This window comes from Ochotona curzoniae, unplaced genomic scaffold, assembly GCF_017591425.1.
Source record: "Ochotona curzoniae isolate NIBS_2020 unplaced genomic scaffold, NIBS_Ocur_1.0 contig_1, whole genome shotgun sequence".
Taxonomy (NCBI): Eukaryota; Metazoa; Chordata; class Mammalia; order Lagomorpha; family Ochotonidae; genus Ochotona; species Ochotona curzoniae.
This window is the reverse complement of record NW_024464918.1, coordinates 2944132-2965999: the sequence shown is the minus strand read 5'-3', so window position 1 is coordinate 2965999 and position 21868 is coordinate 2944132. Positions and strand designations below refer to the sequence as shown.

The 21868-nt window shown below is 42.7% G+C and overlaps 1 protein-coding gene across 1 annotated transcript in view; it reads right to left on the bottom strand.

The window, feature by feature from the left end:
- SIL1 (SIL1 nucleotide exchange factor) overlaps window positions 1-21868 on the bottom strand; it is a 221056-nt gene that overhangs the window by 39832 nt on the left and 159356 nt on the right. The window contains exon 7 of the mRNA XM_040977777.1: window positions 12724-12845. Coding sequence (XP_040833711.1) covers window positions 12724-12845 — 122 coding nt within the window. The remainder of the gene's footprint in view (window positions 1-12723; window positions 12846-21868) is intronic.

Below are 21868 nucleotides of genomic sequence, written 5' to 3'. Positions count from 1 at the left end.
GGAAGCCTTTCCCTCTGGGCATTAAACGCGCACCTCAGGAGCCGGGATGAAGCCAGTCAGGGCCCACACCCAAGAAGAGTCTCCAGTCAAATTCATAAATGCATTTAAATGCACTCAGCCTCAGCAACAGGTAGTCTGGGGCAAATAGGGAAAGGCTAACCTTGTGCTCCTGCAGAGAAAGCTCTCTAACAAGAAACTGAAGGAGGGGAGCCGCAGGTCCTTGCCAGCAGTGGTCAGTAATAGAGTCTGCTCTTCTGGGAGGCCTGGCAAGGGGAGCTGTCCTGCATCTACAACACAAAGCCTCACATCTCACATCAAATTTCATAATTCCTTGGACAGATGTTTCTTCATTTTCCATTTGCCAATAGAAATATTCCTAGAAGCTCTTTGGAAAGGATAATTTTCACCAGTTTCCCAGGGGAGTAGAGGGTCAACAGAGCCCTTCATAGTCAGCCAGAAGGTGGTCTCTCTTTTCTCTTCCCAGTATTTCATCACAGCAAGGATCATTCTGCACAAAATCATAAGGCTTTAAAAACAGAAAGTGGGGAGGATAGAAAAAAGCCCTTATCTCCTACTCAGGCCTAGAAGGACAAAAGAAAGAAAGGATTTGGGTGACAATAAGAGAAGCCCAGGCCTGGCGGTGTGGCCTAGGGACTATAGTCCTTGCCTTGAACTCGCCAGGATCCCATATAAGCACTGGTTCTAATCCCGGCAGTTCCACTTCCCATCCAGCTCCCTGCTTGTGGCCTGGGGAAGAGGTCGAAGAGGGAGACCTGGAGGAAGTTCTTGGCTCCTGGCTATTGTGCAAGCCCTCCCACCCCTCTTTTTTTAAAGATTTATTTTATTGTAAAGGCAGATGTACAAAGAGGAGAGACAGAAAGATCTTTCCTCTGCTGGTTCACTCCCCAAGTGGCTGCAACTGCTGGAGTTTAGCTGAGCAGAAGCCAGAAACTACTTTCAGGTCTTGCACACAGGTGCAGGACCCATCCTCCACTGCCTTTCCAGGCCACAAGCAGGGAGCTGAAGGGAAATAGAGCAGCTGAAACAAGAACCAGCACCATTCAGGATCCCAGTGCATGCAAGAGGATGACTTAGCCAACAGGCCATTGCACTGGTCCCTCCAGCCTTCATTTATAGCTTATCTTTCAATAGTTTCACAGTTTTGCAGCAAAGGGTTACTTCTTAATCATACTGCTTAAGATTCAATGACATTCTAGAACCAGAATTAATGTGTCTCAATAATTTTTTTTTAAGATTTATTTTTATTTGGAAAGTCAGATATACATATAGGAGGAGAGACCGAGAGGAAGACCTTCCGTTCGATGGTTCACTCCCCAAGTGGCCACAACAGGTGAAGCTGAGCCAATCCAAAGCCAAGAGCTAGGAGCTTCTTCCAGGTCTTCCATGTGGGTGCAGGGTCCCAAGGCTTTGGGCCTGTCCTCAACCACTTTCCTAGGCCACAAGCAGGGAACTGAATGGGAAGCGGGTTGGCCGGGATTAGAACCAGCAACCATATGGGATCCCTGCACGCTCAAGGTGAGGACCTAAACCACTACACTAATGCTCCGAGCCCTGTCTCATCAATTCTAAAAAGACAGTAACCAAACCTTTGTACATACAGCCCATCCACATTTTCTTTATCCCTCTAAAATTCATGTTAGATCTTTTTATTCTGTTTTCCACATTTCATAATGTTTTCCTTTTTTTTTTTTCTAGAGAGTTATTTATTTTTATTGGAAACTCAGACATATAGAGAGGAGGAGAGAGGAGGATCTTCCATTCATTGATTCACTCCTCAAGTGGCCTCAACAGCTGGAACTGCACCAATACGAAGCCAGGACCCTGGAGCCTGTTCTGGGTCTCCCACGCAGGTGCAGGGTCCCAAGGCTTTGGGCCATCCTTGACTGCTTTCCCAGTCCAAAAGCAGGGAGCTGGATGGGAAGCAGGGCCACAGGGATTAGGGATTAGGACCAGCATCCATGGGTTCCTGGCGAGTGCCAGGTGAAGACTTTAGCCACTAGGCTACCTTGCTAGTCACAACCTTTTCTTTTTTAATGTTTCCATCAGACTCTCCATGATGAACTTTCATTGCAATTTTGTATTTCAGGTTTTTTTTTTTTTTAAATAATTCCTCGGATACGGTTGAAGTATCATTTTGTCTACTTAATTTCTAACAGCAGTTATTAAATTAGACAGTTCTAGAAGTTTCATCTGCAAATCAACCTAAATATCCATCAACAGACAAGTGGGTAAAGAAAATGTATGCACACACAATGGACTGCTATTTGACCATAAAAAAAGAAGGAAATCCCATCAGGCGCAGCCACATGGATGAACCTGCAGGCACTGCTGATATGGAAATAAACCAGGCACAGAAAGACAAGTAATGTTAAGATCTCATTCTAATTTGTAATCTTAAAAAAACAAATAGACCTCATAGAAGTGGACAGTCCACAGAAGTACAGAATGGTGGTCACGTGAAGCTAAAGTGCCTAGCTTTCTGGTTCTGTCTTTAGAAAGCAGTAGAAGATGCCCCAAAGCCTTGGGACCCTATACCCATGTGGGAGACCCAGAAGAAACTTTCTGGCTTCTGGCTTCAGATCAGATCAGCTGTAACCACTGCAGTCATTTGGGGAGTGAACCATTGATAGAACACCTTTCTTTCTCTCCTTCTCTCTGTAGATGTGCCTTTCAACAAAAATAAATACATTTAAAAAAAACTCATTATGACTTCATACCCATGATTCCAATTCAGCTTCAGGACAATGGAGGATTTAACCCAGTCTCTGTGTTTTGAAATCAGTATCTTCCTTTCTGTCACACTGAATGTCCTGGTTCTCAGAGACCCAGCATAATTATCATCCATTTTATTCACCACACATACAACAATCTTAGAATAACAACAGCAATGCTACTGTGAACAATTGGGCTTCTTTTGCAGGTTTTGGTCCTTGGCTTGAAACCAGACAAAATATTTTTTCCTTGTATGTCTATGTCACAGATTTGCTTTGTCTTGCTTTAGATATTTGTAAGTGTTAAATATTTTAAATATTTAAAATATTTGTGTGGTTGCAAATTCCTCTCTTCATAGCATTTACCTTTCAATTATTTTTTAAAGATGTAAGCATATTTATAAAATTACTCCATACTTTTTTGCATTTTTCATTTAATAATGTATCCTGTGATATATTGCAATATTCTTTATTACACTGAAAGATTTCAATTTTTAAAATATTGTACTCTATAGAAGAAATTAGGTAATTCATTCTATCATTTCTGTACTGATGGATGTTCGAGTTGTTTCCTGCCTTATGCTGGTAAATAGTGTTATCATAAATGACTTTGGGCACATAAGTTGTTTCCAATTTTCATCAATGCTGTTTGAACGTACAGTCTGAGGCCTGGCACAATGAATCAATGCCTAAATCCTCACCTTGCAAGTGTGTGGGTTTGTGTCCCAGTTGCTCCACTTCCCATCTAGTTCCCTGCTTGTGGCCTGGAAAGCAGTAGCAAATGGTCAAAGACCTTGGGACCCTGCATGTATGTGGGAGACCTGGAACAAGCTCCTGGCTCCTGATTTCAGATCGGATCAGCTTAGTTCAGGCCATTGCAGCCACTTGGGGAGTAAGCTATCAAACGGGAGATCTTTATCTCTCCTTCTCTTCCTAAATCTGCCTTTCCAATAAAAAAATCTTTTTTTTTTTTAAGAGATGGCATTTCTTTATCAAAGGGAAACTGACAATAGACAATGTGTCCTTTGAAATTGAACTTATGCTCCCAGTCTACTTTTTTTTAAAAGATTTATTAATTTTTATTGGAAAGGCAGATATAGAGAGAAGGAGATAAAGAGAGAAAGATTTTCCATCTGCTGGTTCACTCCCCAAGTGGCATCAATGATTGGAGCTGAGCCAATCAGAGGCCAGGATCTTCCTTCAGGTCTCCCACATGAATGCAGGGTTCCAAAGCTTTGGTCCACCCTCCACTGCTTTCCCAGGCCACAGGCAGGAAGCTGGATAGGAAATAGGGCTACTGGGATTAAAACAAGCGCCCATATGGGATCCTGGCACATGAAAAGCAATGACTTTTGGTCACTAGGCTAATGCGCTGGGCCCTATCTTTTTGTTTTATTATTATTATTTTCTGATCTCTATAAGAATGCTATCCTATAATTTCACTACTTCACTGACAGATGATGCTGTCAACCTTTGTACTTGTGCTGGTGTGGGAGGTGAGCAATAATATCTCAGTGTGGCTAATTTAGGTAGTCTTTCTCTTCACAGGAGCAGGGTTGACCACTCTTCTATATAGTTAAGACACCTGCATTACCTTAATTCCATAAATTATTCCATGCCTATTTCTGCAGGGTTGTTACTATGTTCTCTATTTTTTGATATTAATACTAGAAATATTAATGCTGTAACTCTGATACTGTTTCCAATCTCTGCTTTTTTTCAATTTTTTTTTCTGGTCATTTTAAACTAATTCTCTTGGGGACTTTCAGGCTACAGAGGAGTACGGTAGCCATCCCAAATGCACTCTCAGTCTGGTTTGAATAAAGAACTGTAGGTGAAATTTTTTTTCCCCTAACTAAAAACAAAATTGCCATAATAACTACTTTTGAATAAACAATTTTCATTTTTTTTTAATATTCTCACCTCATGAGCCACCATTTTAAAGCTTGTTGAAAGCAAAAGCTCTCTGCTCCTAGGGAATGGTCAATGTCCCTAAGACAGCTGTCAGCTCCAGTGTTCCAAGCCTCCTAGGATTTGACCTTTGTGATTAAATTTGGCTTTAGGATTCTCTTCCTTTCTTGAAGGGCCAACACATAAAAGAATGTAACAGTTGTGCAGAGCAGTGGTGCTACAGTTTCTTTTTCTATGAAATCAAGCACTTAAGGAAACATTTCAATGTTTAATCAAGCACCTTCAGGTTCTCTGAACCAACAGTGCTTCCAGGGAAATATAAACTACTGTTTGCTAGATACAAACCTCCTAGTTCATTTTGGCTTGCTTTGTTACTTATTGCTTAAAATTTTGTTAAACAGTAATGCATACTTACTGGAAAGTTCCTCTCTCCATAATATTCATTTACCTTTCAATTGCTTTTAATTACTAACATTTGATGCATACTTTTTCTACATTTAATGATATACCTGGAAACACAGCACAATATTCTTGATTATATTGAAGTACTTTTCAAACACAAAGAAATAGAGAAAATAAAGGGCCCGTGGCTATTGGTTTCTTTTCCGTAAGGGTCTTTGAGTACCAGTTTCTACTTTTAATAAGTTTTTGAATTTACTGGAGAACTGGATGGAAGAACTGGCCTATAGCAAAGAGGTGTTAGTAGTTAGCTGTGAGTCCAGACAACAAATGCTATTAAGTTGAACATAAAGAAACTTTGTGGACTGGCGTCAGACAGGCAAAGAATTAAAATGGAGTCAGCAGTGAAAAAATCTGAGAGCAGCTGTGTGGAGGATGTGGAGGAGGAACAGGCACATCTCAGAGATGGATTCAGAAGAAATGAAGGGACAAGTTCATTAACAAAGTGATGCCTCCCTCCCCAAAATGAAGTCTCAATTCCTGCAGTACTTGAGGCAGCTGGTCAGGCTTAAAGCTCATTTGCCATTTGTCATTAATTGCTATTTGAAAAAAATCATCAGATTTTGAACACAGTTTAAGGGCTAGGGCTATCCAATTGCCAAAGCCAATTTTGGTTAATATGCTCATCAATTTTATAAGATATAAATGGTCTGAGCATGGTCATTGCCCCTGGAGGAGTGTAGAAAAGTTAGCAACTGGAGACAAGAGGTCAAACTAGTCCCAGGGGTCACACTTGAACTTTTATTTAAATGCTGGCATCTCCAATGTCTGACCTCATCCCAATCTCTAACCTTCTATTTTCTGGGCCTCCAGCCAATGGGACTACACATTTATTTCCATGACTTTAGATTTTAAAAGGTCAAGGTGTGATAACTGAATCATCTACTAAGTATTACATCATTAACAATAAAATGTCACCACATCTGGAAGAAAAGAAAAAAACCACAAAAATTCATTCTCTGAATAACAACTTATTCCTTTCTTTCTTCAGTTAATTTATTTGAAAGGCAGAGCTACAGAGAGAGAGAAAAAATGTTCCATTTGTTGGTTCACTCCCTATTCACTGACCACAACGGTCACGTCTAGGCCAATCTGAAGCCAGAGGACAGGAGCTTCATCTGATCTCCAATGTGGATGTGTATAAGAACCTAAACATTTGGGCCATATTCTGCATCACAAGTGGAGCAGATGGGACTCAAAACAGTGCCTATCTGGTACACCTGCACTGCTGGCAGCAGCTTAACCAACTGTAGCACAACATCAGTTATTCATTTACTATTCACCAATTATTCATTCATTTTTCATTAAGTCATTCAATTATTATTTCCTGAGCATTCAATTTACTGCTAGACCCATAGATAGTCACAAGATTCAGAGAGGTCGCTGCCCTACAATAAGGAGATTCGTTAAGTAGGTGGAGAAGGGGAAACTGCTGCTCAGTAGACAGCAACTGTGCAAATAAAAATCCACAGGACTTTTCACTAACTTACTGAGAAAATAAAGGGAGAAAGAGCCTTAAATATCAGACAAAAGTCTCAAGGTTGGGTAACTTCAATAATCAGAGGGCCAATAGCAGATACGGAGAATGTAGGCGGGAAGAGCTGGCTTATGAGGGAGACAATGATGAGCTTCACTTGGTTATTCTGGCATTGCAGGTGCAAATCTGATGACAGAAATGCAGGGTGAGATGTCAATAGAAAGGGTGGGCTTGAACTGTAGACACAGGAGCGAGGCAGGATACAAAACTACAGGAATAGATTAGAACCCTCAGAAGGAGAAAAAGGAAAGAAAGAAAAGGGAGGAGGCTGGAAGAATGATGGGGATTACTTATACACAGATGTCAGTAAGACGGCGCTGTGGCCCCAGGGCAAAAGCCGAATGAATGGTTAATTCAGACATTCTAAACCCAAATGACACTGCAGCCAAGAAGAAAAGCTTCCAGGGGAAAGTAGCAGCTAGCACTGTTGACCACTTCAGAGAAGTCAATGATGCCAAAGTACTTCTGAAAATATTTAGGCAGGGAACAGTGAAGTGGCAGAGCACACTCATCCTCTGATGGCAGTGCTGGCATGCCAAATAGGCACTGGTTCAAATCCCACTTGCTCTGCTTCTGATCCAGCTCCTTGCTGATGGTCTTGTAAAAGCAGCAGAGAATGAACCAAAGCCTTGGACCCTTGCATTCACGTGGGAGACATGGAAGAAGTTTCTGGATCCAGGCTATAGAACAGCCCAGCTCTAGCCATCATGGCTGTTTGTTGAACGAACTGGCAGACAGAACAGCTCTCTCACTCTAACTTCCAAGTAGAATAAATGAATATTTTAAAAATTGGGCCTCATGGGGACAGTAACCAGACTGTCAAAACAGTAATACCGAGTATTTAACAGAAGGTTCATGTTTACTCATTTATATCTGTTTTTATCTACTGTCTCCGGAAGGTGTGAAGGAGAACACAGGGTGGAAAGTTGGAGGAGATGGACAAGTTGGTGGTGGGCCAGGGACAGTGAAGAGTTAACCTGAGTACATCTGCAGGCTGCAGAAACTAGGGAGGACACTGATGGTGACAGGGAAAGCAGGAGGGAGGACAAAAACCAAGGGGAGACATAACAGTGAGAAGAGATATTGAAGGTTATCAGTTACATTAAATGTTGGGAAAATGGAAAATGAGTTCCATGGTGTAAACTGAGAATATGCGGTCCCCAGTAAGCTCACAAAAGCTACCAAGAAAAAGAAGTGAGAACATGCAAATGATCCCTGTAACTCATCAATGGGCAGAGGGGGGAAAAAACCCTATAAGTTGAAGGTCAATAGAAATGGTACATGTGACACGCTAATGGCCAAAGGCTTAAATTAATTGGTTAAACCTCAGAGGCAGGTGCATACTCTGGGAAACCTGAGCATGGGTGAGAGAGCATGAGGTGGGGGAGGGTAGCACATCCATACAAAGGGATGTATATAATCCAAAATCTGCCTCAGTAGTTCCAAGGCAGACATCAAGCAAGGAGTGGGCAGAACAGAATTCTGTTGCTGAGACCCACCTGACGAGAACACAACCTCCCCATGACCAATGGCATGCACACATCTTTGTTAATTCTGGGCTCAGTTCCATGACCTCCTACAAACTGTGTATGTACTGCATACATGGACATTTATAAGCATATGTAATTGCACAATTTATACATGCACAGATGTGGGTTATTAATGAGCGAGGGAGGATGCCAAAAATGGCTGAAGCAGGTGCATGAAAACGGAAGTCAGTGCTACCTGGGACAGGCACACTGTTTCCTAATGTTTAACTCCCGGCACCCAAAAGGTAAAGGCTATATAGCAAGGGAGATAAAACAAAAAGCAGCAGCCGGCTTGCTGAGAAATAAAACCAAAACCAGGGTACAGAAAACTGTGTGGTCGCTACATTTTTTTTTTTTAATTGAAAAGTCAGATATACAGAGAGGAGGAGAGACAGAGAGAAGGACCTTCCATCCAATGATTCATTCCCCAAGTGACTGCAATGGCCAAAACTGTGCCGATATGAAGCGAGGAGCCTGGAGCCTCTTCCAGGTCTCCCATGTGGTTGCAGGGTCCCAAGGTTTTGGGCTATCCTTGTCTGCTTTCCCAAGCCACAAGCAGGGAGCTAGATGGGAAGTGGGGCAGCCAGGATTAGAACCAGTACTCATATGGGATCCTGGTACATACCAGCTGAAGATTTTATCTACTAAGCTACCACACTGCGCCTTGCAATTATTAAGGCCTTTCTCAGACTTTCCCCATGAAAAAAAAAAAAAAAACAAATGATGTGTCTGGGACTCCAGAGAATCCTGTGAGGGCAGACTGCAGACAGACACAGGTGCCATTGTGGGTGGAAACTAGGTCATGGAAAGGCAAAGGAAAATAACTTATTTGAACAAGGAGAAAAAGGACTTTTTCTTTAAAAAAAAAATGAAAGAATGTAGCTATTAAAATCATCACCTCTCCATCCCTGCATATAAGGAGCTGCCCTGCCTTACCATGGGCAACAGTAGCAAACAATGCATTTATGAGTCTCATTTGCAAACAAAATATCGGGGTTGGTGCTGAGGAATAGAGAGTAAAGCTGCAGAAGCTGCAGCCTTCAGTGCTGACATCCAACATGGGCAGCAGTTCACGTCTCAAATGCTCCACTTCTAATTCAACTCCCTGTTAATGCAGCGGAAGATGGTCCAAGTGCTTGGGTCCCTCACACCTCTATGAGAGAACCAGAGAAGCTCCTGGCTCTTGGCTTTGGCCTGGTTCAGCCCTAGCCATTATAGCCATTTGCGAATGATCTAGCAAATGAAACATATTCAGCCTTTCAGTAATTCTGCCTTTCAAATAAGTAAAAAATAAATATTAAAAATAAATTACTGGTATGTGTTGTTTGATAACATATACTGTTAATGATCTGAAGGAACAAATTTTATTTCAGATGACATGTAACAGTCAATACCCAAGTCAATTACACTTATATCAATTTGCTCTTCCAGATCTTGAAATAATTGCTACATGTTTAACACCAGGGAAAAGATCTCTTCTTTCACAAAAATATGTGTGGCGCCTCACTGAGCAATTAGCCCAGGTAGGCAAAAATCCCTCTCACCAAGCAGCAAGACTGGTATCAAGAGATCCATGACAGAATCCAACCACCTTAACAGGTGAGAAAATGAGAAGGATAAAGGTTTGTGCTGCAGAAACACAGGAAACAAGCATGTCCTTAGATTGAAAACTCATAGTACAAAGGGCACCTCATGGTGAGGGTGATGATGATACAGTTACCATCGTAACACCACTGTCTTCGGGAACTTACTGGATACTGTGGTACTTGACACTCACTTAACTTTATGAAACACACAAAGCACCTATCATCGCTACCTACCAACAAATGAAAAAGGTGAGGTTCAGAAGAGTTGCCTACGGGCACACATACAGGAATGGGAAAGAACAGATACGAACTCTTCTTTTCTAACTCCAGGTGAGTAGCCTAATTGTCCATGCTGACTGAACAGGATTCTTGCCATCAGGAGGAATGACCTCTAGCTAATAGCCACAGTCCTGGGATTCCATGATTCCAGGGTGCTCACAATTCCTCAGCTGTCCTTGTGACAAAGAGAAAGCTCATCTCATTGCTGTGTATGTGTGTGTGTGCATGGGGTGTGTATACTCCATTACACAGGCACAGTGAGGGAAGTGCAGAGCCAATACTTAGGACTTCAAGAGTAAATAATATGATCTGACCAGAGCCCTGAAGCCTGCCTCTCTGCATAGAAACAGTCTTACCATGCATCAAGCTCCTCTCTGCATAAATATTGACACTTCATGGTGTTTGGGAGTCTGCCTTTGGCTTCTGAAAGCACTGGCACCATACCACGCCGTCACTGTAACAGCCCTCCAGTGAGCCATCAGAAACCCAGCTAGAACATTTTGAATATAGCAATCTGTAGGCCATCAAGCCACTGAATTGCAATATTTCATATTTATCTCTATTTAAGTTTCAGCGATGCTGCATAAATTTAACATAGTCTTGTGCTAACACAATTGTGGAAAAATCTTAATAACAAATATTGGCATAGCACCTGAGTAAGTTATAGTGTACACACTTTTAATGCATGCTTCTCATGCCACCAGTTAATCTCCATTAATTAGGAATATGACATGAAAATTCTATAGTTTCCTTCCAGAGATAATTTTTTTTAAATTTTATGGGAAAGTCACATACACAGAGAGGAGGAAAGACAGAGAGAAAAATCTTCCATCTGTTGATTCACTCCACCAGTGGCCACAATGGCTGGAGCTGAGCCAGTCTGAAGCCGGGAGCCAGGAACTTCTTCCAGGTCTCCCATGTGGGTGCAGACTCAAGGCTTTGGGTTGTCCCCGATTGCTTTCCCAGGTGACAAGCTGGTCTGGGAAGTGAGGAGCTGGATGGCAAGTGGGGCAGCCGGGATTAGTACTGGTGCCTATATGGGATCCCAGTATGTGCAAGGAAATGACTTTAGCCACTAGGCTACAGCGCTGGACTGAGAGAGATTTTTAGAAGCAATGGCAATGGATGTGTTCACACTGAAGGCAGAAATAATGTAACAAGAAATAACATAATGGAATCAACAATTGTTCTGGACAGAGAGATTAACAATGTTTCATTCAGCTTTCTCCTGCTCAGCAAGGAAAAAGTGAGATTAGCAAAATTCTCTTGTCTCCGAAGCCTTGTGAAGAGAAGAGCCTGAGTGCCCCAGGTTGAGAACATTGCTACTAGGGACGTCACTGACTCACCCCACTTTTCATCGGCGCTCAGAAGATCTCCTTGGGTTTCCTTGTAGACTCTAGTTCTGGACAGTGAGACCAAAGGAAATGGTGTCACCCTGAAGGTCAGGGCCTTGTCTTCAGTGACACAACCACAGGCCAAAAGGGCTTGCAGAACAAGGCAGTATGGTGACAAGGCACAGGCCTGCAATGCTCTGTCTCTCCTCCAGCTGTGCAGCTCTGCCCCTCAACTTACCACAAAAGGCATCAGACTGTGATTCTGATTAAACAAAGATGAGGACAGATAAAAGGAAAAGGAAACCTGTTCAAAGTTTAGAAAGTGTGCTGAGAATAGCCTCTCCTCGGTACATTACAACCCCTACTTTTACGCAAATCAGCCAAACAGCCATACTCAGGCCCTTGCAACAGGAATTAAGAGTATTTGTTCCTGTTTTAATGATACAAATGTTCTGAAGTCAGATTTCTACACAAAAGTGGAAATATCGAATTCCAATGGGTCAAATGCAGCATGAAGGCACCCTGACCTTTTATCAGATGATGTGATACCCACTTCCTTTCTTTTTTTTTTCAAGATTTATTTCTGCAACAACTGTTTTTAGATGTTGCTTCTGAACAACTCTTGGCTGGCCAGTTTTCTAGCACATTGCCCTGGGCACAGTGCAGTGGTTAAATAGGCTGATTCTTCCCATCATGCGCTGGGATTCCATATAGGCACATCTACGCTGCTCCATGTTCTACTTAGCTCCTGTTGGTGGCCTGGGAAAACAGCTGAGGATAGTCCCAAACCTTGGAACCCTGCACTCATGTAGGAGATCCAGGAAGAGGTTCCTGTTTCCTGATTGGATTAGACTGGCTCAGTTACAGCTTTTGCAACCTCTTGGGAAGTGAACCAGTGGATGAAAGATATATCTATCTCTCCTTATCTCTATAAATTTGGTTTTCCATTAAAAATAAGTAAGTTTTTTTAAAAAAAATCCTGAGTAAAAGAGAGAGGGGAAGACACATTCCCAGGAAAGGCATTCCTTGGTCAGGGTCATCATTCACTCATCACTAGATGCCAAAGGGATTAACCATCAGTTTTCTACTATCTGTAGATTGTCTTACTGTTGACTAACTAGCTTTGGATAAAAGTGACCTAAGATGTGTTATTTAAATGTCCATACACAAAAGATGAGAAAACAGTCATAGACAGTTAACAAGATCAGTGAAAATTCACATGCACAGGGAATAATGGCAGAATCATATTCTTCCTCCAGTAAGATCCAAGCACGCACAAGTTTAAGTGTAATCTCTTTCCAATGCAAGTAAGGCAAAATAATCTTGGCCAATGGGACATGGGTCCAATGTGCTCACCTGGAAAAAGCAGCCCCCAGCACAAACGCAGCATACTCCTTCACCAGAGGCTCTGTGCTGTTCAGCCCATTGATCACCACCTGAAGGCCTCCAAAGGAAAGCAGGTCTTGCGCATTATCCATCTGCAACAAAGGTACTACTTAGTCCAGCACAGACACCAGAGGAAGCAGAGTTCTTCCTACACTCGTTCTTTTGGTGACTATCCAAAACAAAATCAAAAGCCAACTACAAAGCAAGAGTGGCTTTTCTGAATAACTAGAAAAGGATATGTAAAAACAAATCAAATTTTGAAATAACCTTGAAGTTGAGAATTCCTACTTCATCTAACATGATTTTTAAGCACCTGCGTGGGAATCAGCGGAAATAGCACCTTGCTTTTGCTTATGCCAAACATGTCTTGGAAAATTCTAATACCATAATGAGTCACAAAGCTTACTCCTAACACACAAGCTGTTAACAAAGAATCTTTCGTCATCAGCACCACAAAATGGTGACATGCTTCCTGTTGATGTCCAATCCCAATGGGGACAGTGGAAGCAACTGACATGGAAGAAAAAAAAAGTGATTTTCAATTAGAAGTCTGAGACTATAAAAGAACCCCTGTTGACAGAGGAGGTGGGGGTAGGGAGAGAGTGCTATAAGAGTGCTAGGAAAGGAGTAACAATAATACCCTTCTTTTCCATCTAAGGTTGACTGAATCTAAGGTCATTCATGACCATATCTGCACCAAGAATCACTCTCAAAGCAAATGTTTCCATCACATAAAGTTGTAATAGATAGCATCTGTCTACATTATTTCAGCTAAGACTCACTAGTATCCTGGTACAAGACTCAACTTCCTCAGAAGGGTCCTGGATCCAGTCTTCTGCATATAGTAGTTACAGGATCAATTGAAGTATTCTTTGTTCTTACAAAAGCTGCCTCTTACCCACATGCTGATTACACCTTATAAACTATTAGGAATACTTGGAAAGCGAGACCCCAATAACAACACAACTGTTCCCTACCCATCTCCTCCAGATTATACTGGGCCATTTCCCACCAGCTGAAAGACGGCTCTTACAGAGAAACGAAAGGTAAAGAACAGTATCTGACTCCACCAATAATTTGGGGCAAGCCTAGTTTGTTATTCTTCACCACTTGCAACATCATTCTTACATATTTTGACAGGATGTCTATAAGACCAGGTGTTTTTTGTCCATCTACTGTTATAATTCCAATGACTAGAACAGTGCTTACAATGTGATGCTCAATAAATAATCAGTGAACTCACGAACATGAATTTGAGTAGGAAAAAAGAATGCTCCTGGGATAAAACTCCAGTGTGAGATTTAAAACGGTAATCTGGAGCATCTGGGCCAACAAAAGGGATGGGCACCTGGAACCAAAGACCTGGAAAAATGGACAATCCAGGTCGTGCATAACATGGAGTCTGCTATTTCTTATGGTTCTAGGCCAAGGCTAGGATTTTTCTAACTCAAATTGTCCTGGTGAGGAGGGGTGGCCACTGAGTCATAGTCAGGCTCTCCAGGGAGACTCAGAATTGGGGGCTTTGTAGACAACAGCACTTTTCTGGTATAAACCCGGCTCTGGTTTTTAAATATATGAATTTATTCCTACCCTGGTCTCTTTTTTTGTCCTAGGTTTTTCCAGATACTAAACAAGGATTTGGAATCCTGTCCCTTCGTGCCTGAAGCATCCACCTATCAAAGCTAGTAGAGGAGCTGCCACTGTGGGCCCCCAAAAATACAATTCACAGTCACAGATACAGATTCAGTTTATCTCTGAATCAGTGTGACACGGATACTGATATTGACCTAAGCACTTCAGCTTCTTTATGATGTTCTTCTTCTTTATGATGTTCTCTCATTTTTTATTTCACTGGCAGAAGGGAGCACAAGGTGCATTCTGCCCACTGTGCATCCAAAGCTGGGCCCTCTTCAGTGCCACCAAGAAGTAGTTTGAGACACAACAGCATTTCTCAGGCTGTCACTAGAACAGGGTGGGACAGGCAAAGAGCATTCCAGAGCTGGAGCATATTAGGAAGGGAGCTGTGTCTATCCTCCAGAGGAAAAGAAAGAACTGGAATTCTGACACGTCCACTGGAGAGCAGAGAACGTGAGAAATAGGAATAAGTAACCAAGGAGCCATTTCAAGGAAGGCAAAGCTTTGCCACAGGTGGGGCAGATGGAGACTGCTCCTTATAAATAACCAACACACAGTCTTCCGCACACAGGGTTTTGCCTTTCACATTCCCTGTTTAATATTTTAAATATGCTGTGAGGACTCCTGAGGCAGACCCAGCTTGGGTTCTTGATGCCCAACTCCTCAAACCTCCATTCAGTAAATCTGAAACAGGAATGGAATGGGCAAGTTCTAAGCCAGAAAAGTCCTATCTCCTCCCAAGCTAAGCACCGCATTACCCAAACTCTCCATTATAGCTGAAAACAGCAGCCACGCTGATTTCGTCAAATCATACCTTGATACACACCCATCAGCCTGACATGCTGGCCTAAACCATGGGCCTTACGTTTCTACTCAAATGCCAGTGAGCAAGAATACTTCCAACTTGCTGCCGGCAGAGCGAATTGGGCACCAGAAGGGGGCTGGTTTCTCAGGCTGAGCCTGCTGATGTCTAAGAACTGTTTGCCCTCTCCAGTGAACTGTAAAAGCAGAATGGGATGGTACCTTAGGGATGATACTGCCAGGTGACCAGAGGAAAAAGGGCACAAGAAAAAAAAAAAAAAGAAACCTTGCCAAACCAGAGCTCATGCAAGCTTCCTGTACACTCAGTACCTGCTGGTTGTGGTAAGTTCTCCAGTCATCTTGGCTTTTCATGTGCAACTAAAGCAAGAGCCTATAGAAACCTGACACCTAAAGATCCACCCACATATGCTAGGATGCAAAAGAATAAAAACTGTCAACATCAAAGCAGGACTGAATGGGCCAACAACTCCTAGGATTCTTTATCCTTTAAATATCTCCAGTAGAAAAGCTGTTTGAGTTTTTGTTTTTCACCCTGGATACAAAGATTAGAAAGGAGAATACAGGTTCTTTTTTTTTTTTTTCCCTCTAAGAGATCACAACCCTGCTGTCTGAGGCTTAAGAAAGAGTTATGAGCAGCAAAAGAAGATGAAGAACCCAGTTCCACAATTTCTGCAGACACTTTCACACTCATCCTCTCCCCCACAGAAGCTGGCAAACCCTAAAGACAGAAAAACTGTGTTAGTCTGGTTTGCAGAAAACAAGAAGGCGATCATGCATGGGAGGACAGAGGATGTGTCTTGATGAGGCACTTTTATGAGCCTTTGATTACAATTTCACAGCCCCCGTGACATCACTGTCCCTAGTCTGGATCATGCAGTATCCTTCAGTCTGGTTCTCTGTTTCCACTCCAGACTCAATATCTCTAATCAACAATATAACAGCTGGAAGCAAGGATGGATAGGATAGGATAGAAATGAAGAACCTAGGCATTTTCTGCCTTTTGTGATTCTGCCTTAATGGCCTGGATGGGGGCTGTGTGAACCTCAGGCCTGATAGCCTACGTGACACCCGTGACACCCGGCAGGACACCTGGCAGGTCATATAGGCAGACCACTCCTCAGGAAGGAGGTACCTGGTATTTGATAAGATTCACAGCCCAATAGCTCATCGATTTGTACTTTTTCAAAGTTGCTTGTTTCAAACCCACCAATAGAAGCCTGCTAAATCATGACTGTATAATGAATAGCCTGAAATGTATAAGAACTAGGGGCTTGGGCTCTCGCTCTCTCTTCTGGCTCACGCTTCTTTTTGTCCTCCCTGTGGATCCTTGCAGCCTCGGCAGCGGCTGCCCCTCCCCCAGCCCAGCATGGGCTGGGTTACCTAGGCTAACCTGAATAAACCACCTTTTTGCCTTAGCACCGACTTCAGACTTGATGATTATCTGGGGATTTCAAAAATCCGGCACAACAGAAAGAAGGATAGAAAGACTGATCGGTTTATAAAGATTTATTTTTTTTTTTTGAAAGGTAGAGTTAGAGCGAGAGAGAGACAGAGATCTTCCATTTGATGATTCACTACTTAAGTAGCCACAATGGCCAAGGCTAGGCCAGGACAAAGCCAGGAGCTTAGAACTCTCCCCAAGTCTCCCATGTGGGTGGGAGGGACCTCAATGCTCTCAATGCTCAGGGCGTCTTCTGCTGCTTTCCCAGCTCCATGAGCAGGGAGCTGGATCAGAAGCTAAGCAGCAGGACTTGAACCCATGTTCACATCAAATGAAAGCAGTGGTTTACCACACTGGACTGCAACAGCAGCCCCTGCTGTGACCGCTTTAAGAGAAAGGCAGATCACAGCGCTCTTCAGCTCAGCAATGCCCACTAATACCCAGTGTTTCTTGTTCCCATGGCCCTCAAGACCTTTCATGATTGACTTTCCCTCATCTCAGGACTGAATCTGCTTCTGCTTCTGCTTCTCCTCCTCATTGCTGCACTTGTCCAGCCTCCCCATGGCTCCTCCATTATGCCAGCTCAGGGCTCCTGTACTCACTGTTCCTAATGCTTGAGACATCCTTCTCAGAACTGCCAAGAGTCAACCTGCTCTGCTTCCTTGTGGTCCACAATATCTACCCCTTTAAATAGTCTTTATAAGGTATTTGTTATGTTTGCCTTTATGCCTGTACTATACTTAGGTATATTTCCAATGCCTTGGAACGGTGTTGGCTAAAGCACTCTGCAAATTTGTTCATGGATTAAATAAATGGCTTCTCTGGGTTTCTTTTCTTGAGTTTCATATCCTGTTTTGACATTCATTCAGAAGGTATCAGTTTTTGGGACTGGCACAGTGGTGTATCAAGCTAATCCTCTGCCCTGTGGCACCAGCATCCTACATGGGCACCAGTTCATGTCCTGGCTGTTCCCCTTCCAATCCAGCTATCTGCTTATGGTCTGGACAAGCAGAAGATGATGAACCAAATCCTTGGAACCCTGACACCCACGTGGGAGCCCTGGAGGAAGCCCCTGGCTTCAGATCAGCTGAGCTCTGGCTATTGCAGCTGTTTGGGAAACTGAACCAGAGGATGGAAGATATCTTTTTCTGTCTCTTTTCTCTGTAAAATTTCCCTTTCAAAGGAAAATAAATAAATCTTCTTTTTTCCCCCTGTACCAATTTCCAACGAGAAGCAGATTGGTCAGAAGTTTAAGAGCACAGAGTTCATGGTCACAGAGACTATGCTATAGATCCAGGCCTGCCATTCACTAGCTGAGTGACTGCAAATAATCACATAATCATGAGAACAACGTCTCATTTGCTTCAGTCAAAAAATGATATTATGGGAAAAAATAAGATTTTGGGTGGGTGTTTGGCACATTGGTTAAGGCACCATCTGGGATGTTCACTACCGATATTGGAACACCTGAGTTCAAATTCTAGCTCTTCTCCCAATTCCAGCTTTCTGTTAATGGGTACTTTGGGAGGAAGTACCCTTCCTTTTGCTGCTCAAGCAGTTGGATTTTTGTCATATATGGGAGGCCTGGACTGGGTTCCTGGCTCCTGACTTCAAATTGGTCCAGCCTCCACTGTTGTGGGCATATAGGAAGTGAACCCGTAGATAAGACTTCTGCCTATCCATCTGTCCATCTCTGTCTCTCTACCTAGCCAGTTTTAAAAAATGGAGTGACAGGGCCCGGCGTGGTGGCGCAAGTGGTTAAGGTCCTCGCCTTGCACGCCCGGGATCCCATATGGGAGCCGGTTCTATCCCGGCAGCCCCGCTTCCCTTCCAGCTCCCTGCCTGTGGCCCGGGAAAGCAGTCGAGGACGGCTCAAAGCTTTGGGAACCTGCACCCGTGTGGGAGACCCGGAAGAGTCTCCTGGCTTTGGATTGGCATAGCATCGGCCATTGCGCTCACTTGGGGAATGAGTCATCAGACGGAAGATCTTCCTCTCTGTCTCTCCTCTCTGTATATCCGCCTTTCCAATAAAAAATAATAAAAATAAATCTTTAAAAAAAATTAGAGTGACAGGGAGGTATTTTATGGCACAGCAGGTTGACTACATCCTGTATCAGAGTGACAGTTTAAGTTCCAGGAGCTCCACTGTCATTTCAATTTCCTGCTGAACTGCCTGAGAAGGCAGTGGATAATTGCTCAAGTATCTGGATCCTTGCCACTCATGTGGAAAACACAGCCTGGTCCAGCCTTGACTATCTCAGACATTTAGGAAGTGAACAGATGAAATATCAGATCTCGGGAGAATCAAGATGGTGGAATAGAGTAAGGACATGTTTAAACGGACAGAGAAACATTTCATCAGGATGAAGCAGAGAGGACACATTCCAGGAAATAGGAGAGGAAAGAACAACAGCAAAGGAGTACCTGGAGACTGACAGACACACGAAAGCAGCAGACACAAGAGCGTGGTATGGTGTTGCAGTGACTGATAAACCAGCAGCATTCAGCAAGCAGCTGAATCTGAACTCCACCAGCAGCCAGAGCTACACCAGCAACCAGGTGGGAAGGGACGTCTACCAGGAGCTCAGGTGGTGAGCCCAGACAAAGAACTGTCCATCCTGCTGGTCTGTTTGACTTGACCACAAGCAGAGACAGAGCAGCAGATCTCAGATGGGCAGTGCGAGAACAGGGTGGATTTCACAGCCCAGTCAGCCCCCTAGAGCCTTATTGGGTACCATTTGGCTTAAGGAGGAAAGAGCAAGGGAAAGGACTGAGCATAAACTGAGCTGGGAGTGAACTTATTTCTGACTCAGGGAACTGCATCAACATGGCATTCTACAGGTTCCACCCAAGACAGGTCCAGGCAGCCCTCAAATTTGACAGCCAGCAGATCAAGAACTCTAGTAGTGGTACGACAGGTGCCATTATGTACACTGTGTGGCCAAAGCTTAAGGACTGCAGTGGACAATAGGGAACTGTGCATGTGCTGAGCTGGGTGAGAGCTCACTAAGTTCTTGAAATGCACTGGTCCCATAGGAAAATAATACGGACTGTGGCACTGTACAGGTGAAAATAGGTACGTGTGGCACCCAGACCTAATGTCCAACAGGTTCCAGCAAGATCAGCATCACCAACAACCTAGCTATATAGGACACTTGATGTCTCCCTAATCCGGAGATCTGCTCCAACCGAAAGTGGGAGAAAGGTTGTAGAGACAACGGTGCAGCCTCAGCACGGTATCACAGGAGGTAGAGTGGTGAGTCAGGAGCTGGGGCTATGGAGTTCTTTGTGGAAATCTAACAATAAGAACCCAGTCCTGGAACACGCTGGAGGGAATGGCACAAGTGACTGCAAGCAAAGAGCCTTGTGCCAACAACAATAAGTAAAATAGAACTGTAGACATGTGGGTGACAATGTTTAGAAACCTGCCCCAAGGAGAAGACTCAGCTAACCAGAAGTAAATGACCAAGAGCAAAAGAAGAGACAAAGGCACAATGAGTATTACTGAAAACTCTCTTGTAAAGGAGCAAAGCCCTATGCCAACGTCTGAGTTTACTGAAGAAGACATCGAGAATACGGGGGACACACAATTCAGAAAGCTCATTTTAAAGCTTCTGATCAACAATGAGAAGCACATACAAGAGTTCAAAGAATTTAAGGAATATTTTACACAAGCAATAGGAGCAATAAAGAAAATCAAGGCTGATACATCAGAAATTAAGAACACAGTGGAGCAAAGTAAAAGCACAGTGGACAGTCTCCAAAATAGAATGAAGCAAGCAGAAGAAAGAATCCCAGAATTGGAAGATATTTCCTGTCATCAAGGGAAAACAACCAAAAAGCTGGAAGCAGAACTGGATCAGGCCCAAAAAAATTCAAGAATGGAAAGACACTATTAAGAGGCCTAATATAAGAGTTATGGGAGTTGCAGAAGGTGCAGAAAGAGAAGCAGGGTTTACAAATGTATTCAATGAAATTATAAGGGAAAATTTCCCTAATCTAGAGAAAGAATTGGGAAACAACATCCAGGAAGGGCACACAATTTCCAACAGGCCTGACCATAAGTGATCTTCACCAAGACACATGATGATCAAACTCTCTTCAATTGAACATAAGGAAAAGATCCTGAAATGTGAATGTGAAAAAAATCAAGTGACATATAATGGAATGCCAAATAAACTCACAGGAGATCTCTCACAGGACACCCTACAGGCCAGAAGAGAATGGAGTGACATATTTCAGGTTCTAAAGGAAAAAAATTATCAGCTGAGGATAATGTACCTAGCAAAGCTTTCCTTTGTCCTTGAAAATGAAATAAAATTCTTTCACAATAAAGAAAAGTTAAAAGAATTTGCCTCTACCAAACCTGCCCTACAAATGATACTTCAAGATGTTCTCTTGACAGAGAAGAGGAATAGTACCAAACAAAACCAAAGGCAAATGTGAAGCACATCCCAGTAAAATGACAACAGAAGACTAAACCAATGAACAACCCATCGCTAAAATGACAGAACCAAAGTACTACCCATACACATATTAACCCTGAACGTACGTGGCTTAAACTCAATCAAACATCACAAATCAGTCGACTGGATTAAAAAATAAAATCCATCTATTTGTTGTCTAGAAGAGACACATTTCACCAACAAAAATCAGCAGAAATTATCACATGGGTTTTGATGTTTTCTGTTAGTTTCATCTCTTCAAAGCACTTTTTTCTCATGAAATTCTTCACTAACTCATAGATCATACAGTAGCATCATTTCTGCAAGAAGGTTCTTGATTTTCATTTCTTCAGCTACATGTTAGTCATGCAGTAGCATATTATTTAACTTCATGGTGTTGTTAATTTCTTTTTTCATCCTGATGTTGATTTTGTATTGTGGCTTTTCATTTAAGCGGATGTATAGTAGCTGTATAATGGAGGCTGTCATATCTAGTACCATATTATTTAACATCATGGCATTGTAAATTTCTATTTTTCTTTCTATAGTTAATTTTGTATTATGATTTTTCATTTGAGTGGATGTACAGTAGCTGTGAAATGGAGACTAACATATCCAGCCGTGAGTTACAATGTAGTATGCATCTCCACTTCCAGATAAAGATGGACTTAAATGAAACTGTTTACTATATCTTGACACTAGGATGCTGGACTCTCTGCCATTGTCCATGCCTGCAGTGACAGACATATGACTGTGTATGAAGAACTATAGT